The 25,665-nt window shown below is 39.6% G+C and overlaps 12 protein-coding genes across 12 annotated transcripts; 6 read left to right on the plus strand and 6 right to left on the minus strand. All coding sequences in view use genetic code 12, as the record gives it.

The window, feature by feature from the left end:
• Positions 1–829: 829 nt before the first annotated feature.
• Positions 830–2,677, plus strand: RJT20DRAFT_90927 (heat shock protein 70; the record flags this gene model as incomplete). The annotated part of the gene is made up of 1 exon (XM_064921352.1): positions 830–2,677. One exon carries the CDS (start codon positions 830–832, stop codon positions 2,675–2,677), a length of 1,848 nt encoding a protein of 615 aa, XP_064776995.1.
• Positions 2,678–3,298: 621 nt separating this feature from the next.
• On the plus strand, positions 3,299–5,606 carry RJT20DRAFT_124066 (uncharacterized protein). Its single transcript, XM_064916121.1, has one exon. The coding sequence runs from the start codon at positions 3,417–3,419 to the stop codon at positions 5,598–5,600; it is 2,184 nt and encodes a 727-aa protein (XP_064776996.1). The 5' UTR covers positions 3,299–3,416; the 3' UTR covers positions 5,601–5,606.
• Positions 5,602–10,469, minus strand: RJT20DRAFT_10584 (uncharacterized protein). The gene has a single exon (XM_064915723.1). The coding sequence runs from the start codon at positions 10,246–10,248 to the stop codon at positions 5,686–5,688; it is 4,563 nt and encodes a 1,520-aa protein (XP_064776997.1). The 5' UTR covers positions 10,249–10,469; the 3' UTR covers positions 5,602–5,685.
• Positions 10,470–11,730, minus strand: RJT20DRAFT_10583 (uncharacterized protein). Its single transcript, XM_064915722.1, has one exon. The coding sequence runs from the start codon at positions 11,612–11,614 to the stop codon at positions 10,691–10,693; it is 924 nt and encodes a 307-aa protein (XP_064776998.1). The 5' UTR covers positions 11,615–11,730; the 3' UTR covers positions 10,470–10,690.
• A 1,389-nt stretch (positions 11,731–13,119) lies between these two features.
• Positions 13,120–14,285, plus strand: TAL1 (sedoheptulose-7-phosphate:D-glyceraldehyde-3-phosphate transaldolase). The gene has a single exon (XM_064916122.1). It carries the CDS (start codon positions 13,164–13,166, stop codon positions 14,136–14,138), a length of 975 nt encoding a protein of 324 aa, XP_064776999.1. The 5' UTR covers positions 13,120–13,163; the 3' UTR covers positions 14,139–14,285.
• A 255-nt stretch (positions 14,286–14,540) lies between these two features.
• On the plus strand, positions 14,541–15,722 carry RJT20DRAFT_10644 (riboflavin kinase). Its single transcript, XM_064915727.1, has 2 exons — positions 14,541–15,389; positions 15,513–15,722. Exons 1-2 carry the CDS (start codon positions 14,942–14,944, stop codon positions 15,602–15,604), a joined length of 540 nt encoding a protein of 179 aa, XP_064777000.1. The 5' UTR covers positions 14,541–14,941; the 3' UTR covers positions 15,605–15,722.
• Positions 15,723–16,340: 618 nt separating this feature from the next.
• Positions 16,341–18,310, plus strand: RJT20DRAFT_10646 (uncharacterized protein). The gene has a single exon (XM_064915728.1). The coding sequence runs from the start codon at positions 16,561–16,563 to the stop codon at positions 18,292–18,294; it is 1,734 nt and encodes a 577-aa protein (XP_064777001.1). The 5' UTR covers positions 16,341–16,560; the 3' UTR covers positions 18,295–18,310.
• PRP42 (mRNA splicing protein) lies at positions 18,310–20,084 on the minus strand. Its single transcript, XM_064915721.1, has one exon. It carries the CDS (start codon positions 19,754–19,756, stop codon positions 18,326–18,328), a length of 1,431 nt encoding a protein of 476 aa, XP_064777002.1. The 5' UTR covers positions 19,757–20,084; the 3' UTR covers positions 18,310–18,325.
• On the plus strand, positions 20,085–21,596 carry RJT20DRAFT_10575 (S-adenosylmethionine-dependent methyltransferase). Its single transcript, XM_064915720.1, has one exon. The coding sequence runs from the start codon at positions 20,414–20,416 to the stop codon at positions 21,188–21,190; it is 777 nt and encodes a 258-aa protein (XP_064777003.1). The 5' UTR covers positions 20,085–20,413; the 3' UTR covers positions 21,191–21,596.
• On the minus strand, positions 21,313–22,254 carry RPS30 (40S ribosomal protein eS30). Its single transcript, XM_064916123.1, has 2 exons — positions 22,155–22,254; positions 21,313–21,696 (listed from the first exon to the last, which is right to left on the minus strand). The coding sequence occupies exons 1-2, from the start codon at positions 22,155–22,157 to the stop codon at positions 21,508–21,510; spliced, it is 192 nt and encodes a 63-aa protein (XP_064777004.1). The 5' UTR covers positions 22,158–22,254; the 3' UTR covers positions 21,313–21,507.
• Positions 22,255–22,697: 443 nt separating this feature from the next.
• RJT20DRAFT_132113 (uncharacterized protein) lies at positions 22,698–23,538 on the minus strand (the record flags this gene model as incomplete). Its single annotated transcript, XM_064918108.1, has 3 exons — positions 22,698–22,905; positions 22,944–23,372; positions 23,522–23,538. The coding sequence occupies 3 exons, from the start codon at positions 23,536–23,538 to the stop codon at positions 22,698–22,700; spliced, it is 654 nt and encodes a 217-aa protein (XP_064777005.1).
• Positions 23,539–24,598: 1,060 nt separating this feature from the next.
• KRE1 (Kre1p) lies at positions 24,599–25,203 on the minus strand. The gene has a single exon (XM_064915742.1). The coding sequence runs from the start codon at positions 25,002–25,004 to the stop codon at positions 24,603–24,605; it is 402 nt and encodes a 133-aa protein (XP_064777006.1). The 5' UTR covers positions 25,005–25,203; the 3' UTR covers positions 24,599–24,602.
• Positions 25,204–25,665: the final 462 nt, after the last annotated feature.

Raw genomic sequence — 25,665 nt, forward strand, 5'->3', positions numbered from 1 at the left:
ACACTATTACAAGTAACATTCAGATCTAAAGACGCGTTACCAGAAGTTGTAAACAAAAGATCTCTAAAATAATGTCTCCGCGCGTAGATGATGCGACATTATATGAAGTGTCGCGCTATTTGAGAGATTCGATTTTTTAATGGAAGGAGCGAGCGAGCGTCATTCGCAGCAAAAAGATAATAGAATTGAATTGATGTGGATGAACATACCAGCTGGCAAGGGGAATTGAGTAAACGTGGATCTATGATCACGTATGTCCATTAGTAATCTGCATTTGAAAGTTCTTATCTCTACCTGTGAGCGTGATGTTGATCCAATCGGTCATAAGATGGAATTAAAACATAGCGAACAAAAATGGGGTCAGTAAGTATTCACAAATGCTAAATTCCAAATCGGCTTAAATTTGCAAATTTCCCAATTCTCACTTAGCGCACTCAAGATAGCGATTTCCATAATATGTAAATGATGTCATAGTAGATCTGATAGCAAAAATTTCCTGTTAACCGATCGGTATTTGATTGTGACTCTTTCTTAATTTTTTTGCAGCTATGAGCAGTCACTTTATGTGTCACACATACCTGAGCAATCTATTTTTCAAAAAGACCAAGTTATTATCGGAGTCTTGCGTTTGAGGAATTTTATCTCATGCAATGGTAGAACTCTTATCATTCAAAATTAACTCCAGTCCATATTGCTAAATGTGTTAAAGTAATGCCCCTTAAACTTAAGAATGAACTGGTGTATTTAAAGGGCTCAGTTCTCTTGAATATGAGTTGAGCATTCATCATTAGTTTCACTCATCAATAGAAATTTTACTAAGTTTATTAATATGACAATTCCTTCCAAAGCTATCGGAATAGATTTGGGGACCACCTATTCGTGTGTGAGTGTGTTCACAAACAATCGTGCAGAAATTATCCCCAATGAGTTAGGGAACAGAATTTCACCTTCTTTGGTTGCCTTCAATGATTCAGAGATTATGGTAGGCGAAGCTGCACATAATCAAATGTCAGGCAATGTTGTGAATACTATATTTGCTGTCAAACGCTTAATTGGAAAACAATATTCCACTGAGATAAAGCAATATTTAAGGAGACAACCCTACAAAGTAGTCGGAAAGAATGGGTCAATTGCAATTCAGGTGGAGTTCAAAAATGAAATTAGAATCTTCACACCTGAAGAAATATCAGCCATGATATTGCAGAAAATGAAGACCTCCGCGGAACTTTACCTTGGTACAAGTGTGACAGAGGCTGTTGTCACGGTTCCAGCTTACTTCAATGATGCCCAAAGACAAGCAACAAAGGACGCTGGATCTATAGCAGGATTAAACATTTTAAAGGTGCTCAATGAACCAACTGCTGCCGCATTAGCTTATGGTCTCAGCAAGAAAGTAAACGGAGAAAAATATGTCCTTGTTTACGACTTAGGAGGTGGAACCTTTGATGTCTCAATTCTAAAAATTTCCCTGGGTGGTACATTTCAAGTTAAATCGACATCTGGTGATGGATATTTAGGAGGAGAAGACTTCGATAACAGGCTTGTGGACTACTGTGTGAAAGAACTCAAAAGAAAGTTCGACTCAGATATCTCAAAAAATCCTACTGCAATGAGGAGATTGAAGGTTGCTTGCGAGAGATCGAAAAGAGTTCTTTCTACGTCTGTTCAAACTAATGTGACTGTCGAATCTTTATTCGACGGCAATGATTTTTCTATTCAAATCAGCAGAGCGTTATTTGAAAAGCTTTGTTGCGATATTTTTAAGAATACCATAAAACCTATCGAGTTCGTGTTGGAGGATGCGAAGCTTTCCAAGAAACAAATTGCTGAGGTTGTTATGGTTGGCGGGTCTACTAGAATTCCCAAGATTCAATCTTTAGTGAAAGAATTTTTTAAAGGAAAATCACTCAACCACTCAATCAATCCAGACGAAGCAATTGCACAGGGAGCAGCAATACAGGCGGCAATGCTCTCTTCATATGTTCCACCCAATTTAGAAAGAATTGTTATGTATGACTTAACTCCGTTTTCTTTGGGAATCGAGACAACGGGGAACAAGTTTGACGTTGTTGTCCCCAGAAAATCAATACTTCCAAACACTTTTATGAGAGAGTTTACTAGTGCTTACAACAACCATACTCGGTTGTCTATAAATGTGTTCGAGGGTGAAAAGACGAAATGCAAGGATAATCGGAGTTTGGGTTCTTTTATTCTTGAAATTCCTCCTTATCCAAAAGGAGTACCAAAGATCGACGTTACCTTCAACATTGATGGAAGTGGTATCTTAACTGTAACGGCCAAAGACAGAAGTTCCTCTAGCTCTGGAAACATTACAATTACCCGCAATCAAGGAGGTCTCACTGGTAAAGAGATTGACAAGATGATGAGAGAATTTGAAGCATTCCAATTCCAGGAAAAGGAGGACAGAGATGCCGCGATGCTCAGGTATGAGATTGAAGAGTTTGTCCTTTACTTGAAAAGCACATACGATGATGAGGAGACTGAGAAGGTTGCATTATCTGTCGCAGAGATAAAGCTAGTAAATTATATTGATTCGCTTATTTTGTGGATGGATAATGAACCTGGAAAGACTAAGTCGATGTACCAGCAGAAGCTAGATGACTTGAAAGAATTATATTCAGCTACCAGCGACGAGCCACCAGCTTACCAACCATAGGAAATATGTATTGTTTTTGTAGTTAATGTATAATGTTGAATGAATATATGAATTTTTGCAGCCATTCTTTGTCTTAACTCCCGGCCTAAAATGGACATTAGGGATTTCACTTATTGGACAGAGATAGCTTCCGGCAATCTTGTTAGAATTGTTTAGAAGTGATTACTACAAACTATACCAACCCGACACAAAGGTTGAAAAGGTGGCATCTATTTGTTAGTTGCCGATTTCGTAGAGGCTCTTCCCACACCAGGCTCTTGAAGTTGCGAACATCATCCCACACCTGTCTGGAGCATTGTATACAGACAATATTACTGGTACAACCCCATTAGCATAGTTATATACTTCAAATGATTTCCACTGAAATCTGCCGATATCCACATAAGTCTGTCAATACGTTCGACGACACCAAGGACTAGTTCTCCATATTTTACTCCATATTTTACTCCATCACAGTTCATCGAGCCCTAACTCATCCACCACCATTTAACACCCATCGGTCCCCACTTTCCTCCCGGCTACTATGACATTTGGAACCTGCAGTCTGTCACAATATGATGATTTTAATGCCGCACCTTTTTTGGCTCCGGCGCTTATCTTTTTGGAGTCACACGGACTTGTCTTTATAACGAGGACATGTTTCTTTATTGGATAACCAACTCAATTCGTTCTTTAATTCTTCTATATCAAGCATAGTGGATATTGGTCTGTGATTCAGCTAGATCTCTCTGTATACACAATGCCAGAATACTCGGAAAAAGAACCTTTGTTGGGTTACCGTAACAGACAGCTTGCTGCCGAGAATGAGATCTCTACCAATACATGCCCATCATTCACGTCCCTTCTCACCAAACCATTCCAATGTCTCCCGCAATTAACGAAACAGATGAAGGAGACCTACATGCAAGAGGATATCATTGACTATTCTGATGATGATGATCCCCTTCCTGACTTACCTTACACTACGACCCCAATTGTTTTGGCACAATCGACGCTTTCCCAAGAGCAGAGGTTATATGAGTTAAGAAAGTTGATGAAACAGCACAATATTGGAGTCTACATCATTCCATCCGAGGATGAGCATCAATCGGAATACACTGCCCTTGCTGATAAAAGGAGAGAATACATCTCTGGTTTCACAGGAAGCGCCGGTATCGCTGTAGTCACTTTGGATGATCCAGAAACCTTGGAAGGAGAGGCAGCTTTGTCTACTGATGGAAGATACTTCTTGCAGGCCGAAAAACAATTAGACAAACGATACTGGAAATTGTTGAAACAGGGCATTGCCAGCAATCCAACCTGGAATAAGTTTGCCATTACCAAGGCAATTCTGAACAAATTCAGCAAAGTCATTTCCTGTGATCCAAGAGTTATTAGTTTGTCTATTGGAGATTACTTCAAAAGAGTCAGAGTCTTGAACTACCAAAGTAAGTTTGAGTTTACACCATTATTTGAATTGAACTTGGTAGATGCTGTTTGGGGATCTGAGAAGCCAACAAGATCAATGGAACCGGTGTATCATTTACCGCTTCAGTACTCAGGACAGTCAACTGATGACAAGGTGAAAAAGATCAGAGAGACGTTGACATCGAACGATTATCACAGTAGTCACCTCATAATAACTGCTTTGGATGATATTGCTTGGTTGTTTAATTTGCGAAGCGACACTGATGTTCCATTCACGCCCGTGTTTTTTGCCTACGCTATAGTGTCGCTTGATTCTGTGATCTTATATACATACAAGGACAAAATAGAGAAGGGTACGGCAACGCTTCATTCTTATCTCAAGACAATCACTGGATTAGTGGTAAAAGAATATGATGAATTCTATGCTGATGTTTCTCAGCTTCGCACAACTGTTGATAGCCCCGACATCTCGATAGTATTACCGAATAAGGAGTCCACTACATATGCATTATATGATTCGTTACCTCAATCTGTTGGCAAACAGAATGTTAGGCATGAGTCTATAGTAGCTAACACCAAGATATTCAAAAACTCTAGAGAACTTTTCAATGCCAAGATTGCACAATATAAAGATTCACTTGCATTTATACTCTTCTCTTCGTGGTTGGATCACCAACTTGTCAACAAGAAGAAAAGCTTATCAGAATATGATGCAGCATGCAAAATTTACTCCATCAGGGAAAAGCTTCCTAACTTTAAAGGTTTATCTTATGAAACAATTTCTTCTACAGGACCCAATGCTGCGATAATTCACTACGCCCCAACCAAGGAAGATAATGCCATCATTGATCCTCGTCAGATTTACCTTATCGATTCAGGCGCCCATTACTTAGAGGGAACAACAGATATTACCAGAACCTATAAATTTGGTTATGAAGGACTAACTGACAAATACAAGAAGTATTATACCTTGGTATTAAAGGGCCATCTTGCTGTCGCAATGGCAAAGTTTCCTCCTCATTCTACAGGTACAGGAACTATACTTGATGCTTATGCCAGACAGCCATTGTGGAACGAAGGTTTGGACTTTAACCACGGAACTGGACACGGGGTTGGTAGCTTTGGAAATGTCCATGAAGGCCCATTGTCTATCCTGACAACAAGTGGAGGTCCAACTGCACTTGACCTATACAGAAAGGGGGGCATTCTCACAGACGAACCAGGTTTCTATATTGATGGGGAGGTAGGTTTCCGCATTGAGAGTGAGTTAGAAATTATTGAATGTGATGATTTAGTGGGAAAGACTAGAAACGGGGAGAATTTCTTAGGCTTTGGTTATTTGACCAAGGTCCCGTTCTGTAGAAAGTTAATTGACACGAATTTGCTCTCTCCGGTGGAAGTCAATTGGATTAACGAGTATCACAAGAGCGTAAGAGAGGACTTTGCAGAAAAATTATTGGAGATGGAAGATAAGAGAGCGTATAATTGGTTGCATAAAGAGACTGAACCTTTCTAAAGAACATTTATAATATATTATGAATTTCGTATGTCATTAAATAGATAAGTAAGTATAATTACACAATAAATAGAATTGAATGAAGTTACTTCTGCTTACTTAATGCAGTGGGTAACCTGGGGAATCCCATGCTTCTGGCTTTTCCATGATCTGGCTTCTGAAAGCTTCCAGGCTTTCTCAAACCAGAGATTGTAGCAGGTGAATTGATATTAATTCCCATATGGACTTTGTTGGATATGAATGGGGAAGCCGTTGGCAACGACAACGCTGGATATTCGCTCTTGGCCTGAGAGCTTCTAGGTGGTTTGGTGTCGACATCGCCAACTTCTCTTTTCTTATATTGAGGCATCTTGAGTGCACTCGTTGAATTCCAAATATGCGATGATGAACTAGATGCAATCGAATTCCGAATCTGATCTAAGTTGGAAACTATTTTGGAGATAGAATCCTTCTCATTACCATCCAAAAAAGAACCAACCTTAGGTCTTTTCAGGTCTCCAAGAAGCGTAGTGTCGGCCCTCCTCTTATCTTGCAAATTCAAATTACTGAAATCTAGTAAAGTTCCCGGCAAGGAGCTATTTGACGTTAATCCCTTAATTGTTGCCGAAAGACGACTGAGAATGCCACTTGTAGAACCAGAACCAGTCTTGACCAAAGAGCTTAATTCAGCATCAGGTAATCTTGAAGGAAGAGATGGTTGTGATGTTTGCAAAGGCGGAGACGAATCTAATTTGAATGATGAAGAAACACCTCTGGAAAGACTAGCCATCCGCTCTTGTTGACCAGCTGCTGTCGCATTACTCATTAACTTAGATAATATAGATGAGACAGCGGAGTCAACTTGCTTTAGATTTGCATTAGAGTTCTTGTTGGCATATATTGCTGCTGCTGTGGCTGTTGCAGCAGCTGTTGCAGCCAATGCTACTCCAGGGTTCTCTCTTTGAGTAGTACTAGAGAGAATATTGAATATATCTGTAACTGGTCTCACCAAATTCTGATCTTGCAAATATACATTAGAGTCCTTCTCGGTGACTATGGCAGTTTTCTCAGAACTGGATTCTTCAGAATGCGGTTTCGAGTCATTCTTCCTCTTCTTGCTGATACGTTTTTCTCGTCTTCTGTTGAATTCTTCATCAGCCCAAGCTTTCTTTTCCGGTGTATCCTTTTCGCCAAACATTGCAGCTGCTCTCTTGAGAACTCTTGACCTCAAGTCATTGTCCTTGTTTCGTTCAGCGTTTTCCTCTCTCCATTTCTTTTTGCGCTCTCTGTTATCTATCCGTATTTTCTCCTTGTATTCCGGAGAGTCCATCCGTATTTTCTCTGTCTGTGATAAGGTGGTTCTGCTGAAATGGCTGGTAGGCGAAAAATTTGAGATCGCCGAAACAATTGAGTTACTTATGGAGGCGATAAACTCCAGCTTAATCTCGGGTAGGGCACTTGAAGATCCAGCTGATGACCCTGCTAAACTTGGATCAATTTCAGAATCATTGAATTGGTGTATCACATTGTCTATCAATAATGCTGCTTGCGCATTATCTGCCGAAGACTGGCCCTGTAAGTATTGTTTTGCGAGAGATAAGGAATTCACCATTGAATTCCTGTCTTCTTTTGTCTTATAAGAAGATATGATTTCTGATGGGGATGGAACACCTCTAGAAAGAAGCAGGCCCTGAAATAGAGAGCTAGATGAGTAAGCATTTGTCATATGTCTTATAACACTAAGCAAATCTGTTTCTGAAGGTCCACTACCAATTCTAGAAGTTATCGAACTAATTACGTTTGACAATTGCGTGTTTAGTCCTCCTTGTACTAGCGACTTAGCACGTTCTTTGGTCGTGACATCGTCTATCGATTCAATAGATGCATAATCCCTGGATGTCCGACTAAGCATGGAGTTACGGTGTAAGGCAAGTGTTTCGGCGATGGATAAAGCCTTGCTCTTGGAATCTGCATTTGCTTTAGATGGAGGCATAACTTGTCTAACCGCTTCACTTTCTGTAGTTTTGTCTTTCGACTTCGAGTCCAGTGACAAAGTTATGTCATTGGATCTATTAAGAGAATCTAGAAATGTTGCAGTAGATGTCGATATTTGTCGAGTCAACCTTTGGATTGGCATTTGATTTGGAAGTGTATCTGACTGTTGTGACCTTGCCAGAACTTGATTTCTAGATGCGCCATCTTCTTCCATATCCAAATCAGAAAGCAATTCTTGAGGATGCTCCATGGCCATATTAAATGCGTTTTGCAAAATATCGTTCATCTGTAACTGCTCTAGGTCTGCCTCCTTGTCATCATGATTCAACTTTTCCTGAGTTGCGCTCGAACCTGTGGCAATTACATTACGTACAGCGTTAGCAAGAGCAGATTGCAAACTTGGATCACTAGATTCTTCAAGTTTCCTCGACTTCGATGAACCACCAAATTGCTCTCTATGTGCCTCATTCTGAAAATGAGCAAAAACGTTCTCATCGATTTGTGGTAATCCAGTTACCTTGGTCTTTTTCTCTGAATCTTCTTCGGTCAAATAGTCTTGAACTTGATGAGTGATCTCTAGCGCTAATTCTTGGATAACATTCTCGGGAACGGGCAACTTGTCTGTGTGCAATTCGGAGTCATCTTGAGTAGACATTTGATGAACGATAGTCTGAACCAAGTTTGATAGATCCATTGGTTCTCGATTCGGTTTGGACTTCTCAGATTGCATTGTGCTCTGGGGAGATTCTTTATTTGCCGATTTGAAAGCTTCCGTTATTGCTTCTTCCATTGAAGTATCACCTACATGCTTTTCTTCGTGACTTGAGGAGCTAGGTACGACTGCTTCTTCATTCCCTATTACTTTGTGGAAAGTAGAGGAAATTATTGCACTCAAATCGTCCTCTGTGACCTCCTTCTCTTGAGTGGACTCTACGTGAGAACGAAGCGGGAGTTCTGATCGTGGAAGTCGCTCTGTGATCGATTGAAAGGCAGATCCAATTGCATCTTCTAATGCGGCATCAGAGTCATCATGAATCACTTTAGCAATTGCATTTGGAGAATCCTGAAAATGTACATGTGCTGATGGAGCCAAGTTTTTGAATACATCGCCGATTGCAGCCTCTAAATCTTTCTCATCCGTGTCACCTTGATCATCTCTTCTTTCGACTTGAATTGGTGATTTCTCGACTTGAACTTCTGTAGGTACTTCTGAGCCATCATTTAATGTCCCATCACCTTGTTTAGTTCCTGGAGTCATGATGTTGGCAAAAGCATTACCGATAGCGGCTTCTAGGTCGATATCGTCATCATCATGATAGGTGCTTGTCTTTTCGTGCTGGACATGCTGACCTTGCTCAGTATGGTTACTCTCTGCATCTTCTCCGGACACCGGCAATGCATCTTCATGTATATTGTGATGAACGTTTTCAGGGAATATATCTTTTAATGCATTGCCAATCACATCATCCAAGTGGGACTTATTTGTATCATTGGTTCCTTTGGAAATCGTTATCGTGTCCTCTCCCTGCATAATGGTTTCTTCTTTGTTTTGTATGGTTACATTGTCCTCCTTGCTAGGTTCTTTATCTCCAAATGCCTTCTTAAAAGCGTCTCCGATAGCATTATCCAAATCCAAATTATCTTCATCATCATCTGCGATAGCTCTTTGTTCTTCCGATCTGAGAACTGCGCTGCGAGTACTTTGGTCAACCTTGATGTGGCTTTGGCTCCCTTCTTCAATGTCTTTAAATGCTTCTTTGATCGCATTATTTAAATTCAAGTCGGGTTCATTATTATTGACGTATTCTCTTTGATTAGACTCAACTTGCAACTCGTTAAGATGATTCTGTTCTTCTATGCTTACCTGTTGAGAGTCCAGATGCCCGTTGTCAGTAGAAGACTCAGTAAAAGATTTAAATGCATTCCCAATAGCAGCACTCAAGTTTATGTCATCATCTTGTGTCTTTCGTGTCTCTGTTTCGATATGAGCTGTTCCTACTGGCAGTTGGTCGTCTTTCTGGGTCTTTGCCTCCACAATATTTTCTTCCACAATATCTTCAGCATTTAAGTTCCCATTATCATGGACCTGCCTTAAAGAGTGGTCCTGCTCCTGTGGGCCTTGTTCTGCATCATTTTTAATGCTCGTATCCAAAGCCATTTCTATATTGTCAAGTGGATCGTGATGCTCTTGATGCATCTGTTCACTTTCGTCGGTACCTAATTCATTTTGAGCGCCTGTATTTCTAATATTTGGTTCTTCTTTGTCCTCACTGACATTGGTCTGATTTAATTCTCTATGGTCCTCACTATTAGTTTCATGCTCGTGGTTATTCTCAAGACTTCCAAAGTCAAACAGATCGAATACATTACCAATTGCATTTTCCAAGTCCAAGTCATCGTGATCTTCATGTGATTCGTTATTTACCTGTTCATCTGGTTGTACTTGTTCATTGTGCTCGTTGTGATCATATCGCACATTGTCCGGGGTATGCGTATCAAATTGCTGCAAATGTTGCAGCCTGTGCTCTTCACCTGAGTGGGTATGATCAATGTTATGGTTTTGAACTGAAAGCTTGTCGCCTTCGGTCAACGCGGATAGACTGTTAGCTATGACGCTACTAAGGTCTATATCGTCATCCAGGGCTTCATGCTGTACTATGTTGTTGTCCGACATGGCCTGGTATATTTTTTGCAGCTATTGAATCGGAGATGTTGCAAAGGTGCTTGGTGTGACTGCTTTTCCAGATTTGTATATGTGAAAGTGACTGCTTTTTGTTTATTTTGCTGTGATGAGCGTGACATGAAATGCGTCACGTGAATATTTCATTTGAGAGGACAAATACGGTGCGACGCAGGTAATTTAACTTTTTGCAGTCTTCTTCAGAGACACCAAGCCGGTTAACGGTTCAAGAGATGTTCAATTCTTGGAGCATGGGGTATTAATAAAAATTGTCTTCGTAAATCTTATATTCTATCTATATTGAAAGTGAATAGAGTTATCATTTCAGAACACATGATATAATTCGTTTTCATAAAGACTGGCAGTTGAATCGGCTTAATTCAGTCAGTTTATTTTCTAACAGGATTCTAAACGTTCCAGACGCTTTCCAGATTAGTTAGTTGTCTTCTTCCTCCAACAAAGCAAAATTAATAACTAATCCTAAGGTACCAGTATCAACTTCATCGATGCCATTGAGTTTGATTGTCCAATTGAAATTGTTCAACTTATCATTGGCATAACTAGAGACATCGATATCAAACGTACGGTTTCCAAAGGTCGGAATGCTAACTGCATAGTGGGAATCGGCCATCTTAATAAAGTTGGTGTCAAATTGCAAAATGTAAGATGTATCTTTATTGAAGGTGAATTCCTTACACTTGTCTAAAGATAAAAAGTACCTCACACGTTCAGTAGAGCTCTCTGGTATGTTTAGTATGTTATCAGGGTTCTCATTTAAATTCTCTTTGAAGTTGGTAAAAGGTACTGCTGGTGGTTTCTTGGAAGGAGATAATTGCTGTGTGAGCTCATTGTCATCCGACTTGTTAACAGATAAATACGTAAAACTATTCAATGCGAGCCCGTAAATAAATGGCTTGTCGCTGTAGATATCGGCTCTCATAGTCTTGTTTACAAACCAACTAAAGAACTTAAGACCTGTGGACAATAAGGTTGTTGGAACGTAGTCCTTGATTGGAACAGAGAGATCATTTCCAAATATCAACTCTGAGCCATTGATAGGTTCTTTTGGTTCGAAATGAACCTCCACACGGAGATTTGGATTCAAGCTCTTAGTTAAGTCATCCACGTCTGAAACCTCGGGTCCAATAGGTTCGCCATTGAGATATGTTTTCTCGCCTGTATTATATAAACTGTTGGCCAAGTGAGGCTTGGAACCGTCAAAATTCTTTACTATAATGAGTAATTTGAACTTTCCTATGGCAGAATCTATTTCAAGCGGTATGTTGGTGTTGACGGGAACAACGAGGTCGGTGTCGTAAGAGTTTGATGCTCTGATGAGCAACCGTTTTGTTGTGGTCATTTCGTACACAAATGGTTATTTCTAAGGTAGAAAACTTGGCAGAGTAAGAAGAAAGTTACAGATTTTCTGGTTCATTGAAGCATTTTAACTGTCGTGGTTTTTGGTTAGCAATGATGCTTGCTCTATAGAGTAGCTCATGCTAATGTGGCGAGCAAAGATTGGATTGCCATATGTTAGTAGTATAGTCCCGCAAACTCGGATATTCGCTCTCACGTGATAAGAACTGTTCTCTATGACAGCGGATCAGTGGGTAATTTATAGTGATTTTTCTCGAAGGGAGAGGGGAGGAAGGAACTTTGTCACTTGGCGAGATTTGAAGGATGAAAATATCAACCCGAAAATCGTATCGATTATGACTCCGAAGCCGCGAATGCAACCTGTCGAGGAATTGGAGAGAATACTTCCAAAGAAAGTAGAAGTGAAACTGACTTCAATGGAGGCACACAATTACGAAAAGCTAGGCGAGTTAACTATCAATGAGTGAGGTATAAAAATAAAAAATATAATACAAATAGTAGTAGTAGTAGTAGTAGTAGTAATAATAGTGGTGGTGGTGGTAGTCAACAATACAGTACAATAATTGTCACTACCACAAGTAGAGAACATACCCACACAAGCCTTACTGCGTCAAAGGCGACCGAATATCCCAGTTATTGTAATGACTTTTCTGCCCAACAAGAGCCTGTAAAACGGCAATAACCTGACGTACGCTTAGACCTTCAATTTTCGGTTCGTTTGCGAAGACTGGTTCTGAGACCAATTTCCAACGGAAGGTTGATCAGTGCGATCCAGGAAGACCTGGGTGAGTTCCGGGAAATCGATGCAGTGGAAGCATTGTAATAGTAGCCCAGGTTGAAACGAAACCAAGTCATCCCAGCACTCTCTATACGCATACTCTGGTTCGAAATGTTGTAGAAATGGAAAATTTCACCGAGCCCTCGTCCTCGACCTGCTGGGGAGCTCGAATGTCACCATTTTTCTCCGGTTTCATTGAACTTTCTAAACCACTACTAATGCGTTACTCACAATTACAAATAACCCTACTGCAAAAAAGAAAACCACCAAAATAAAAAACCCTTTCAGCATGACTCCCCACTCAGATGCAATCCACATTCGTGACGCATCCTACACCTGCCTCCACTTCTATCCCTAGCTCTAGATCGCCTCCCATACATAACTCGCATTGGTGTCGTTTCTTCTGTCCCTCTGCCTCCTCGTAGCAAACTATGCTCTGCTCACTCCATAACGTTCCATGCCCAATAGCCAGTTCTTTTTTTTTCCTCCGCTGACTAAATAATAAGACCTACTCTCTTCCGTGCGCATAACGATCTTCCGTCGCCCTCACGGTGTGCCTCTCATCTTTTACCACTGGACAATGACAACTGAGCACGACTTCCTGTGCACACACCTCCGATTGTCGATTTTCGGTTGGATAACCCCCAGAGATTCGGACGCCCACGAATATATAAACGTTGGGTTTCCACCACATGCTTCCAATTGAGGGAGATTTTGTTTTCGAGCAGCAACTATCTCACAGTAACTACCCACAATGTCTTCTAACTCCTTGGAACAATTGAAAGCCTCTGGTACCGTCATCGTCACCGACACCGGTGAGTTCGAGTCCATCGCTAAGTACACTCCTCAAGATGCCACCACCAACCCATCGTTGATCTTGGCTGCCGCTAAGAAGGCTGAATACGCCAAGTTGATTGACGTCGCCATTGAGTACGCCAAAGACAAGGGCTCTTCTCCAAAGGAAAAGGCTGAGATTGCCTTGGACCGTTTGTTGATTGAGTTCGGTAAGGAGATCTTGGCTATTGTCCCAGGTAGAGTCTCTACTGAAGTCGACGCCAGATTATCCTTCGACAAGGAGGCCACCATCAAGAAGGCCCTCGAGTTGATTGACTTATACAAGGCTCAAGGTATCCACAAGGACAGAATCTTGATCAAGATCGCTTCCACTTGGGAAGGTATCCAAGCCGCCAGAGAGTTGGAGGAGAAGCACGACATTCACTGTAACTTGACTTTGTTGTTCTCTTTCGTCCAAGCTGTTGCTTGTGCTGAAGCCAAGGTTACCTTGATTTCCCCATTCGTCGGTAGAATCATGGACTGGTACAAGGCCTCCACCGGTGAGACCTACGCTGATGCTGAGACTGACCCAGGTGTGCTCTCTGTCAGATCTATCTACAACTACTACAAGAAGTACGACTACAAGACCATTGTTATGGGTGCTTCTTTCAGAAACACCGGTGAAATCAAGGCTTTGGCTGGTTGTGACTACTTGACTGTTTCTCCTAAGTTATTGGAGGAATTGTTGAACTCTTCTGAGCCAGTGCCAAAGATCTTGGATGCTACCAAGGCTAAGGCTTCTGATGTTGCTAAGGTCTCTTACGTTGACGACGAGGCCACCTTCAGATACTTATTCAACGAAGATGCTATGGCCACTGAGAAGTTGTCTCAAGGTATCAGAGCTTTCGGTAAGGACGCTGCTACCTTATTGGAGCAATTGGAGGCTAGATTCTAAATTAGAATGTAGGTCGAGATCTGGAACTACAGTCATGCTGTTTTAACGGATTGTGGGGTCGATGATCCTTGATGGAATGGGGTCGACTTTGTCTTTTAAACGATTAAAAATATAATAATGTTCTATAGTAATGGACTGGAAATTGAATTATTATTTGTAGAGATGAGAAGGCTAAATTGTAGATGTGGAGTGAAAAAATGTCACCAATTGAGAGAAAGAGAAGACTATTGTTATCTAATTACATAACGCTACAGTGATCTGTACTAATTGACAACAAAGCACAGCCAATTTTAAACTCTAATCCTAACTTTTCATCTACTACCACTACACAACTACCGTTGAACTGTACCGATATCGCTTCTCTTCTTTCCAATGTGTACCGTTACGCCTGTTCATACACCACGTGATCTCACTCACTGTACATGTCAATGTAAAGTTAGTGAATATGAGTACGATAAGTTTATTAACAATTTCATGGAGTAACTACTCCCTCTCTATAGTCCAAGGTTAATGGCCCATTACTACTGACACTGATTTTTTTTTCTTCAATTGGGCGTTTTTATTTCATCCGCTCATAATATTGTGTAAACGTCTAAAATGTCAAATGTACTCACCTGTTACCATAATTAAGCCTTCTCCGTTGAACGAGCTCTCTCCTTATGTATTACTAAGTATTCGTAAGGTACTGTTTACCCGGACAAAGTCGTGCGCCGCTTAGCGGCGGCATCAGATTTATATATTAACGGATTATCACTGGTGACTAAGAAGTAGATAACGACAGCTTATAGCCACATATCGACATCATGACAAGACCAGAGACTGTGATCTTGCCAGCACCAGAGGCACCATTCCCAATAACGCAAAAATCTGTCGTTATAAGTGGATTTGGCAGAGGATCATCGGAGTTGGGAATACCCACTGCCAACATCCCCATAAATGATGATTTGAATCAACTAGAGACTGGAATTTACTATGGCTGGTGCAAATTAACGCCATGCACAAAGGACGACGAGTGCAAGACAAGAAATGACGGGAATGAGATCCTTTTCGACCATGGCAAAAAATTGGCTGGATCCGATTTGCAAGTACTTCCAATGGTTATGTCAATTGGATGGAATCCATTTTATGATAACAAGGAGAAGGCTGCAGAAGTCCACATCATGCACAAGTTTGCAGACAACTTCTATGGAGCAGAGATAGCCTTTAATGTGTTGGGTTATATCAGACCTGAGTTAAACTATACTACAAAAGGTATGTATTATGATTCATGAAAAAAAAAAAAAAAAAGCAGCTATGGGATCATTCACCTGGACCATAAAGCCAACGATTTAGATTTTCAGATGTGTATTAGAGCATTTACTAACACCCTTCTAGAGGCATTGATCGAGGACATCAACCTTGATATTAAAATAGCGTTAGAGATCCTTGACAAAGACCTGTATAAAACGTACAAGGACAAGTTGTAGATCACCAGAAAACGAATAGATGAGTTAAGTACTAATTGAGCTGAGAAGTCATTGAAACGTGCTATGTATAGTCATCAAATCACAGTTCGGCTTGGGCTATTTATTCAAATATCAGTCTCTCGTGAAAGAGGCTAGAAACAAAATAATAATGCCAATATATTCATTAGCATCACTAGTAGCAACACGGCATTGATATATAGAAATTCTTCCCCCAGTGTTTTTACCACAACGCCACCATGCTAGACCGCAGAATCTTCACTAGCGAGGGTCCTGATCATTGTCACGCATTTCGGCAACGCTGTGGCATGCCTTTTCCATTTTATAGATACAATAGACACTACCCCATCAACAAGGAACTTATTAAAATCCGGGCTTTTGCAATCTTCTGCGACGAGAACAGAAATTATAATTCAAATATAATCATTCTGGCTAACCATAAATACCATTTAAGCACATGCAAAACCGTAGCTCTCTCCTCTGGCTCAAATTCCCCAAGAAATATGAAATATATCTGATCTTTTGTAGTGTTGCTGCCACGCCCAAAATATCGCTAGTCCTTCGTATATTTGCTCCAAAAGCTTAGCCTCCGTCACTCTCTCTCTGTTTCTCTGTTGCCAATCTCTTATCCCAATCTGGAAGGACATAGTGTGCACATTGGTTCGCAGCCTTCGCCAGTCATACATTTCCTCCGTATGTGTTCCAGACACCGTACGGCGGCGCCTCTCCTATCTATTTATCTCTCCCGAGTGCTTTGGGGCTCTATCACAGCACTGCTGCACAGCAATCAGGGGAACTTAGCGAGAATTTCACTATTGTAGTAAGTCAATAAAATTTCATGGCCTTACATTGTTCTTTCCTTCGTGATGTTCTTTATGAATAAGCTATATAAATAATTGAAGTCTTGGCCATTTTCCCCATGAACTTGTTATAGTATCTCTGGATCGATCTCTACCGCGATGAACGTTCGCTATAAAATCTCGAGGTCGTGGCCCCTAATAGTGCTATTATTCCTAAGTGCAATCGTTACTGTTCTGGGCTTCGGCTTCCATACTACAGAAATAGAGCCACCAGCAGACCAAAGCTTGTGCATCTTGCCAAAGTGGAATGAAATAGCAGAGAACAAGACTAGCTCAATCCCGGCCTATTGCCACTACATAGAAACCCACTGCGATGCCGAATACTTCCTGCTTTCTCGCTACTACTATTGCTCCAAGTATGCTCCGAGTGTACCATTGTTAGTAGCAATCAGTGCACTGCTCATAGTAGTATTGACTATAATACTTTTATCACTCACGATTTTGGTATCAAACTACTTGTTTAAGAACCTAAACGAGTTGACTATTCATCTAAACATTAACAATCACATTTTGGGGTTCATTCTCGTACCATTAACTAACACGTTCCCTGATCTAATCAACTACTATGTTGCACTCGATGCTGGATCATCGGACTTGGTGATAGGACAACTTGTAGGATCCATTTTGATCCTTTTCACAGTAGTGATCGGTCTCATAAGTATATTCAACAGTCCTTTCCATGTTCCTCACCACCGTTTGATGACAATCGATTTTGTGTGGGTACTTTTAGTTCTTGTGATATTTCTGTATATCATGTCAGATGGAAGAATCACCTTATTGGAATGCACCGCCATGATTGTCACTTACATTATTTACATTGCATTCTTGTGCTTCTTCGACAAGGACAAGTTGGTGGAGGAAGAACAAGTTGCGGAAGAAGATGAACGCAGAGGTTTACTTACAGTGCCGGGAATCGATCACTTGCATGAACCATACAATATTGAAGATGCATTGAGCATACTATCCAGCGAAGACATAGGATATGGCGGCATAACTCCACCAAAGTCACCATGTAGTGCACGTTCTATGGAAGAAGGGTTGGCCGAATTCGAGAACCCTGAACCTGTTATACGAAACGATTCTTATGAACTATCCAAAATTTTCGTGAACATTATAGATATGACTTTCTTCTTGATAATACCAATCCATTTAACAGAGCATGACCAGGACGAATTACATTGGAAGCATAAGGCAAATGAATACAGCGCCCTTCATTTTTGGTTCCTTATAGAGATACCCATTCTTTTCAATTGGCAATTTTTCGACTTTCTGTGGGTTGTTCTAATACCCTTTATACTAGTTGAGATTTCAATTATCCAGATGCTTCTACCAATTATTTCACCGAAATTGAAAGGTATTTTTATTAACATATTTGGTGTTGCAAACACTTTGATCGTTATTTCCAACTTTTCAATAAAGATCCTTCAAATGTTGAAGAATTTTGGAGTCTTATGGCAAATTTCTGACTATCTACTCGGACTAATTGTCTTCTCGATCAGTAACTCCATCAATGATTTGATTACAAACTTGACGATTTCCACAAAGATTAATCCTATCCTCGGAATAAATGCCTGTTTGGGTACACCATTGCTAGTGATTCTTTTGGGAATTGGGGTAAATGGGGCTCTCGTTATACTTAAGCATAAGCATAACGCCATCAGGTTCAATTTAACTGATAATGTGGTCATTAGCACAGGGGCTCTTTTAGCCATTGTGCTCTTTTCCTTGATCTACATTCCACTCAACAAATGGCAATTTGACAAACGTGGGGGAATCGTACTTGTGCTTTGGTATGTATTTATTACAGCGATAAATTGCTACTTAGAGATGTAACTAGCAGAAACAATTAGTTATGACATTAATATTAGAGACATAGAGCGATTTCTTCATCATAGTCCTTTTCAAAATCAAACTTTTGCTTGTCTTCAACCTGCGAATTGGTTCTATTTTTCAACTTTTTAAGTGCATTATTATACACCTCAGAGTTTTTGAAACTGGTTTCAAACTCGTGGAATAGATTTTCTTTTAGTTCTTTGGGCAATGAGTAGTTTAATATATGATGAAAGAACCAATCATTCAGAGTTTCCTTTATTAGTTCGCGGAAGAGACCGAAAACATAATCATCATCGCCAGGGTGTAATAACCTTTCTATGCTGATTAGCTTCTCGTAGACTGGTAAAGGAATTGAAACGTTTGTCTGGATGTATGCAAGTACCAAATCCCTGGCTTTAGTGAAATTTTGAAGATATAAGTTGAGATCTATTAGCTTTATCAATAACTCAAAATGTGCACTATAGCTCACACCTCGTGTTAAAACCTCAGAGGCTCGTATATACCGTTTCGATGCAATGAAGTAGTTACTGTATCTGAGCCAGAATTTCGAGTACTTGGCTGTCGCTATCAAACATCTTTCGTAGGTGGAAATAATATAAGCTCTTGGATAATCTCTTAGTTCCAAGAAGTCTAGATACCTTTCCCAAGCGCTCAATTGTTGTTGCGAAATGATAGAAGTGTCAAAGTACTGCTTGGAAATATGTTTTTCGAAGTTGAACAACTCATATACCTTGAACTGTGTTGTGATATAGGCATCTACATATGTTTTTTTCAAAAGCACAGCAATCTGCTTGTTCTCGGTGCCTTTAAACAGTTTTAATTCCTTCTCTGGCACAATCAATGGCAATAACTTGGCTGCTGCAGCATCATCACTTCCAATTTGAACAAATAGATTGAACCATTTCTTGAAAAAATACTCATAGTGGTACAATGGAACCTCTATTATTATTCTTAGCAATAAGTAGTATTTGGACTTGAATTCATTGGTTTCAGTTTGGTAATTCTCAAGGAATGACAAGTACAACTTGTAGAACTCATATGCATAGAAGTGATATCCAATTTTGGATCTGGCTTCCTCGAACAATGAGAGGATTTCGTCCAAGTTGTAATTCATTGTGGTAATTTTAAACGTCAAATAGCTAATCCATAACTCAACAGAATACGAGAGATGTTGTAAACTCTTCACATAAACATCATTTGCCTTCTTCGTATCTCCGAGTTTGAATTCCCAATCTGCAAATTTAACCCAGTAGTTGTATAACAATGGGTACTTCTGAAGAAATCTCGTATATGACACTCGAAGGAGTTCGATCTCTTCGACGGCTGCCGATTTCGTTATGCCATTTTTGTTGTTGGACTCTGCCGCTTTCACTAATTGTTCCCATAGTTTTATATCATCTGGTCTTTGAACCAATTCAGTTGATACTTTCGACCATTCCTGGTTGAAAATGCCACTTTCCATTATGTGCTACTAGATGAATTCTGTTTTGAAGTGTCTTGTATTCTTTGGGCCATAAGTATTAAACCCACTTAAAGAAATATTGATTTACAGGAGAGTGCATGTAATGTCTTGATGAGACACCAGTGGTTGCAATGGTAGAAGTCTTCTATATCAAAAGGAGTCTATCGAAAGCTGAGCTGAAAGCCGGAATGGACTATGTATATATAATTTATATATAATGTGTTAAGATTCTCTTTATCACTAGGCTTTGTTCATTTTCTCTATTTTAGGTGAAAACATATACGGATTGTAACCCTCCTCAAGCGCATTCATAGACAGTATACCTCAATGGATGCAAAAATATCAAGGTTCTAACGGTTATAGGACCACCACTTTAAAATATCCAAAGATTCTTGAAATCATATATATCCTTAAATCTACATACATATCTTCGAACATATCTTCGAATTCTCATAGCCATAGCGATGAGACTATATTTAATATTGCAAACATACACCATCTTCGCATACTCTTGACCATATGACTTCACTTGCAAGATCTGTAGAGTGCGAGATGAAAAAAAATTTAAGATCGTGAAATATCACTCTTCAATTGCAAATTAATACTATTGCCGATAGGCTTCTGCTACTTTATTTGACATTTGAAGTAAAGAATATCATGTCAGACGATGAAATCAATTTTGACGGTGGTTTATTTGAGGAACCAGAAAACTTCCTACCTCCTCCACCAGAGTCCCACTTTGCTCTGTACGAGCGTAAGGTCAATGCATCACCAACCAAAATAGACTTGAAATTGGTCGGAAAGTCCCCATTGTGGGGCCACTTACTTTGGAATGCTGGTATTTATACTGCTGACTACTTGGATGCACATGCAGAGTTTGTGAAAGGAAAGAAGATCTTAGAATTAGGTGCTGCCTCAGGCTTACCAGGAATAATTTGTGCTCTCAATGAAGCGAAGCAAGTTGTCTCTACCGATTATCCAGACGCCGACTTGTTGTCACATATCCAGTATAACTTCGATGTCTTAGAGAAGTCAGGTGATATTTCTAAAGACAGTTATGAAGTGCAAGGATACATCTGGGGTAATGATGTCAAACCCTTAATGCATGTTCAAGAAAATGAAGAGATAAAAGAGGACGATAAGTTCGATTTTATTATATTGTCAGATTTGGTCTTCAACCACACAGAGCATTTCAAGTTGTTGAAAACATGTAGACAAAGTTTGAAGAAAACAGGAAAATGCTTCGTTGTCTTTTCACCACACAGGGCTCATTTGTTGAAGAATGATCTTCAATTCTTCGAGACGTCCAAAGAGTTTGATTTCAAGCCAGAATGCATAGAGATGGTTCAATGGACGCCTATGTTTGAAGAAGACCAAGAAACAGCAGAGATCAGAGCAAGGGTGTATGCTTATTTCTTAGTACCAGAGTGGTAAATGAAATAATGCATAAGTAGTAACATATAGAGCAGTACGAATTTAGAGATGGAATACTCAACAATAAACACATTGTTGACGAACTACGCAACAATAATAACTTAATCTACAACAATAAATAGTTTACATGTAATATATTTATTATAACCAAAGAAAAGAAATATGTAGTAACTAATGTAACATCGGAGAACGTCTTGAGCTTAAGCTCGACAGATGAATCTCCATTTTCGTAAATATGCCGAAAAGTTCAGATATCATAGATAGAATACATTCTCCCGCCATCAGCTAATGCTCAATTTGATTTGGAGGCATTAAATTTATTGAGAAGCTGGGGATGGGTTCATCTTTCTCTTACCGTTGGTCAAGGTAACGTTGATGAATCTTCTAGTGTATAACAAACGCTTGTAGGCTCTTCCCTTTGGCTTCTTTGGCTTCTCAGTCTTGTCGACCTTTGGAGTTTGAGACTTAACCTTACCGGCACGAGCTAAGGAACCGTGTTGCTTACCCTATAAAATGTTGTTAGTATAATGTTCCAGTTTCTTTCCTGGATTTACGGACAACAGCTGTTCATTATTTGGGAATGTCTTTATGACCGTTGTTTTCTGTCTAGTACTTTTCTTGTTTGATCAATTTCATGTGTCAAAATTTTCACCACTGAACCTTTTCATAGTGTGATCTACAAATTCAGGATTTTACTGTTTTTATCATGGATGGATTGGAAGTTGAATTTTAAGCAATCCTATCTTTGATTCTTGATGGATTGTGGTCTTGTCTTTGAATGATTATTACCCATTTAACTGATATTGCGTTGGATGTTATTTCTTCTCTTTTCGCAGAGAACGCATCCGTCTCGACAAGAGCACTCTATGTCTTTAAATCTATCAATTTTGCTGTTGTTACATGACTCTATCCCTTCCAACAACTATGCTGTCCTTTCTCCACTTCGATCTTGGCTTCCACATACCATTTTGTATTAGTTTATGTGTAATAGATAGTTAATTAAACACTGATTGTTAAGAAAGAAATAGGAAAATTTTTTTTAGTATCCTCTCCCTGTTCCCAATGCGGCGGACAGCTTTTCCTCAGTTTTACTATGAACGCTGAAGTTTGCAGGTTTTTAGTGAACCTGCGAACTTGCAAAATTCAACATTACAGGTTGAGAGAAAGCTGCATAGCAAAGATCGAGTGGTCACGCGCACGTGTACCTTTATTAGTGTTTGTTCTAATTAGGGCTGAAGCCCTGCGTGTGAGCAATGACTGCAAATCGGGTCAATATACGAATATTCGCAAAGGCTCTGACCCACAGTTAATAAACATTGATATCATAGGAAGGTTATAGATTATTTTGGTATAGAGGCTTTAACTAATTTATATGGTTATGGTATTCGGATGCTGTTGAAGAATCGAGCTTAGAATTGTTTTGAGTGAAATACGTCACTCTTCTACTTCGATGATAATGTTACTAATTCTATTCTAATAATTAAAACCAACAAAATCGACTACAATCTCATGGCTTGGATACTCTGCATATATTGTTAACGGTATATTCCACTAAATAGACGTCTGTATTACCATAACAAATGTGACTAGAATCACCGCTAATATCACTATTATCAAGCTTAATAGAGATAACCGAGATGCCGGATAGTAGTTCTTTGTCAACATCTGCTGCACTTTGAAGAATCTTATCACTCCAAATACCAAAGTGATTATACCTAAGATAATAAATACAGATCCCAATGGCTTTCCATACTTGGCTATAGGTCTTCCGTGCAAGTCGGGTGGAGTTAATTGCAACACTGTATTGTGGATTTTAACCTTTGAAGACTTCTCTTCAATACGGAACAATTGTGTCACACCTATTCCTATTGTGATAAATGATAGAGAGGTACGCAACCATGCTAGAAACGTTCTTTCATTGGCCATATGATCACGGGCCACTGATCCCTTGTTTTCTAGTGTAATTGAAGTGAATTTAAGAATATTGATCTTGTCTAAGAATGATAATCGAGGAAGGGAGTCTTCTTTCACGGAAATCTCGTCGTCTACATCTGCTAAATGGCTGCTATTGCCATTGTTGGAACTGCTGATGCTCCTCGTAGACTGTGGACGTCTCTTACCAGACACACTGGAGTCGTTTATGGAATCATATCCGCGGCCGGCCAACGACATATCTATTGCTCTATGATCGGTGCAATAGAAGAATGTGAGCTATCTGTAGAAAAATGAATGAATCAAGGATAGAGTACCCCAGTTTCTTAACTTATTGTGTTTGTAATTGTGATTCTTCATGCAGCCACAAATTGCCTATCCGCACGTGATTGACCTCACCTGCCTAATATTGACATGTCTATCCAAAAGTTGCAAAAAAAGAATACTACAATCCATGCATTACTTATAATACATATTTAGGACACGCTAAGGAAGGTTCGATGTTATGAGTAGTTGTTGACAATTTAAGAAGCTATAAATATTTGTTAATGGCTCCTAACTTAATTTTGCTCAAGAAAATTCTTCTGGGCTTCAAAAGCTAAAAGCACTTGCAAACGCACAAAGATTCAGTCTAAAAAAGCCTTGCATTTTTACTGACTGCTCGCCGTTTAGACTTTCCTTTAACGAGCGTAACTGAGGACGATTTTGAGCCACTATTTCTTTTATATATCACTCTTACAAGGAATATTAGTATGACGACTTCAACAACAAGTATTAACCAAATGAAAATGTTTTTTCTTGTAAGGTTTCCATCCCTCCCCTGGCCCTGTTAATGGCTTCAATATTTTAGATGCGCTGGTCGCAAAAAAGGGAAAATGATTCTATTTTGTGGGAAATCATCCTGTAGATAGGGCACTCATTAGATTCAATCGCAAACCTTAATTCGAATCTGCAGATGCGCGCCCCGCAAGACCAAGTACAAACCAGTAGGATGTGTAAAGATATCAGATTGGGTTATGATTCAATAGCCTGTGCTCTCAAATTGCCAAGGACTACGACCATATGGCCACAAGAAAAAAGTGGCTGCTTGGCTCGAAAAGTGCAATAAAATCATCTGAATTCTAATACATTGAATTCAACTTCGTTGTCCTATATTCGCATAGAAGAATCAGGCTCAATTATTTTCTTGACATCACGCTTAGCGAGGAATTCTGGGATGTGGTATTCCAGCCTGTCTTAACGTCTATGAAGAATAAGAAGACTCGATGCCTCAATAGCGACTCGAAAACTGCTTACAGATGCAATCCATTATGAAGATGTATATTAATGATGAAAATTGTATAATAGAGCATTTTATGCTTATGATACATGTTTCTATGCTACGGTTTATTGAATATGGGTCCGTGATTGAATTTATGCAGATGTCAGGTGTTGAATGCATAAGATTCAAGTGGATAATCGTGGCTCATTAGTTCTCGCCTCACAAAAATAACAAGTACACCAACCCCGTTATCGTTGTCAAAGTGAGTACTTCTGCGATGCAATAGGAACCAGGACGAGAAGTCTTGAATTTATGAAGTATTGATGGTGCGCTATTGGTTATTGTAGTGAGTTGATATGTTCTGATTTCTCCAATGTCGCCAGAAATAGATCCTGGGCCAATCGAACCAGAAGAAGGACTGGCCACAACAGTGAATAGCACTTCAAATTGTTGTGTATAAATTGATTGGGTCGTAACTCTTGCACCATGTTCATCTGTACCAGTGACCCAAACTAAAGTTTTTGAGACAGAAGTAGATGTAGATGTAGTAGTGGCCGGATCAGCTGCGAAGACTCCGAGGGAGATAGTAAATAAAATGTAGAAGACTGATTGCAAGTTCATCTTGGTAATGCTGGACGAGAAATACGGTTGATTCGGAATATGTATATGCTTAAGTAAATAATGCTCCGGAATTTTTATGCCAATCCACTGTTATATAGATCAAGAATGAGTTTATTCAATGGGGATTGTATTAGGATGTGTCTGCCAATCAATGTTGAATCGCAAATGAACCGTATATGAACCCTCTGTGAAACGTATGTGAAAAAGAATGTAACGAGTGCTTGACTACGAGTAAGGGGTTAACTGGTGCGAAGCCAATATTCCAAGAAAGAAAATGATGAGAAAAGATGTGTCTAACAAGCACAGAATATCGAAGAAAGAGGGTCTGTGATAACATGATTTTAAGGAAATACAGCTGGTTATATATTAATGTATGGGATAAGGAAGGAACACTTTGATGCATCCAAATCTAGACCACTCAGACAGTTTACCTCTATATACAATAGCTGTTTCACCACTGTGCAACACACAGTCATCTACATATTCTCGCTGCAATACTAAACCTTTGTCGTCGTATTTAACACTAATTTTGCATTACGTAGTGGTGGTACAAAAATTTATCCTTGACAACCAAAAAAATTAATTAACCAGAAAGTCAAGAAATTCTGGAACTCTCCCTTTTGGGACAAGGAGAGCGAGAAAGTGGACCGAAGAAAATGCG

This window comes from Scheffersomyces xylosifermentans, assembly GCF_036884685.1.
Source record: "Scheffersomyces xylosifermentans strain CBS 12540 chromosome Unknown RJT20scaffold_1, whole genome shotgun sequence".
Classification (NCBI taxonomy): domain Eukaryota; kingdom Fungi; phylum Ascomycota; class Pichiomycetes; order Serinales; family Debaryomycetaceae; genus Scheffersomyces; species Scheffersomyces xylosifermentans.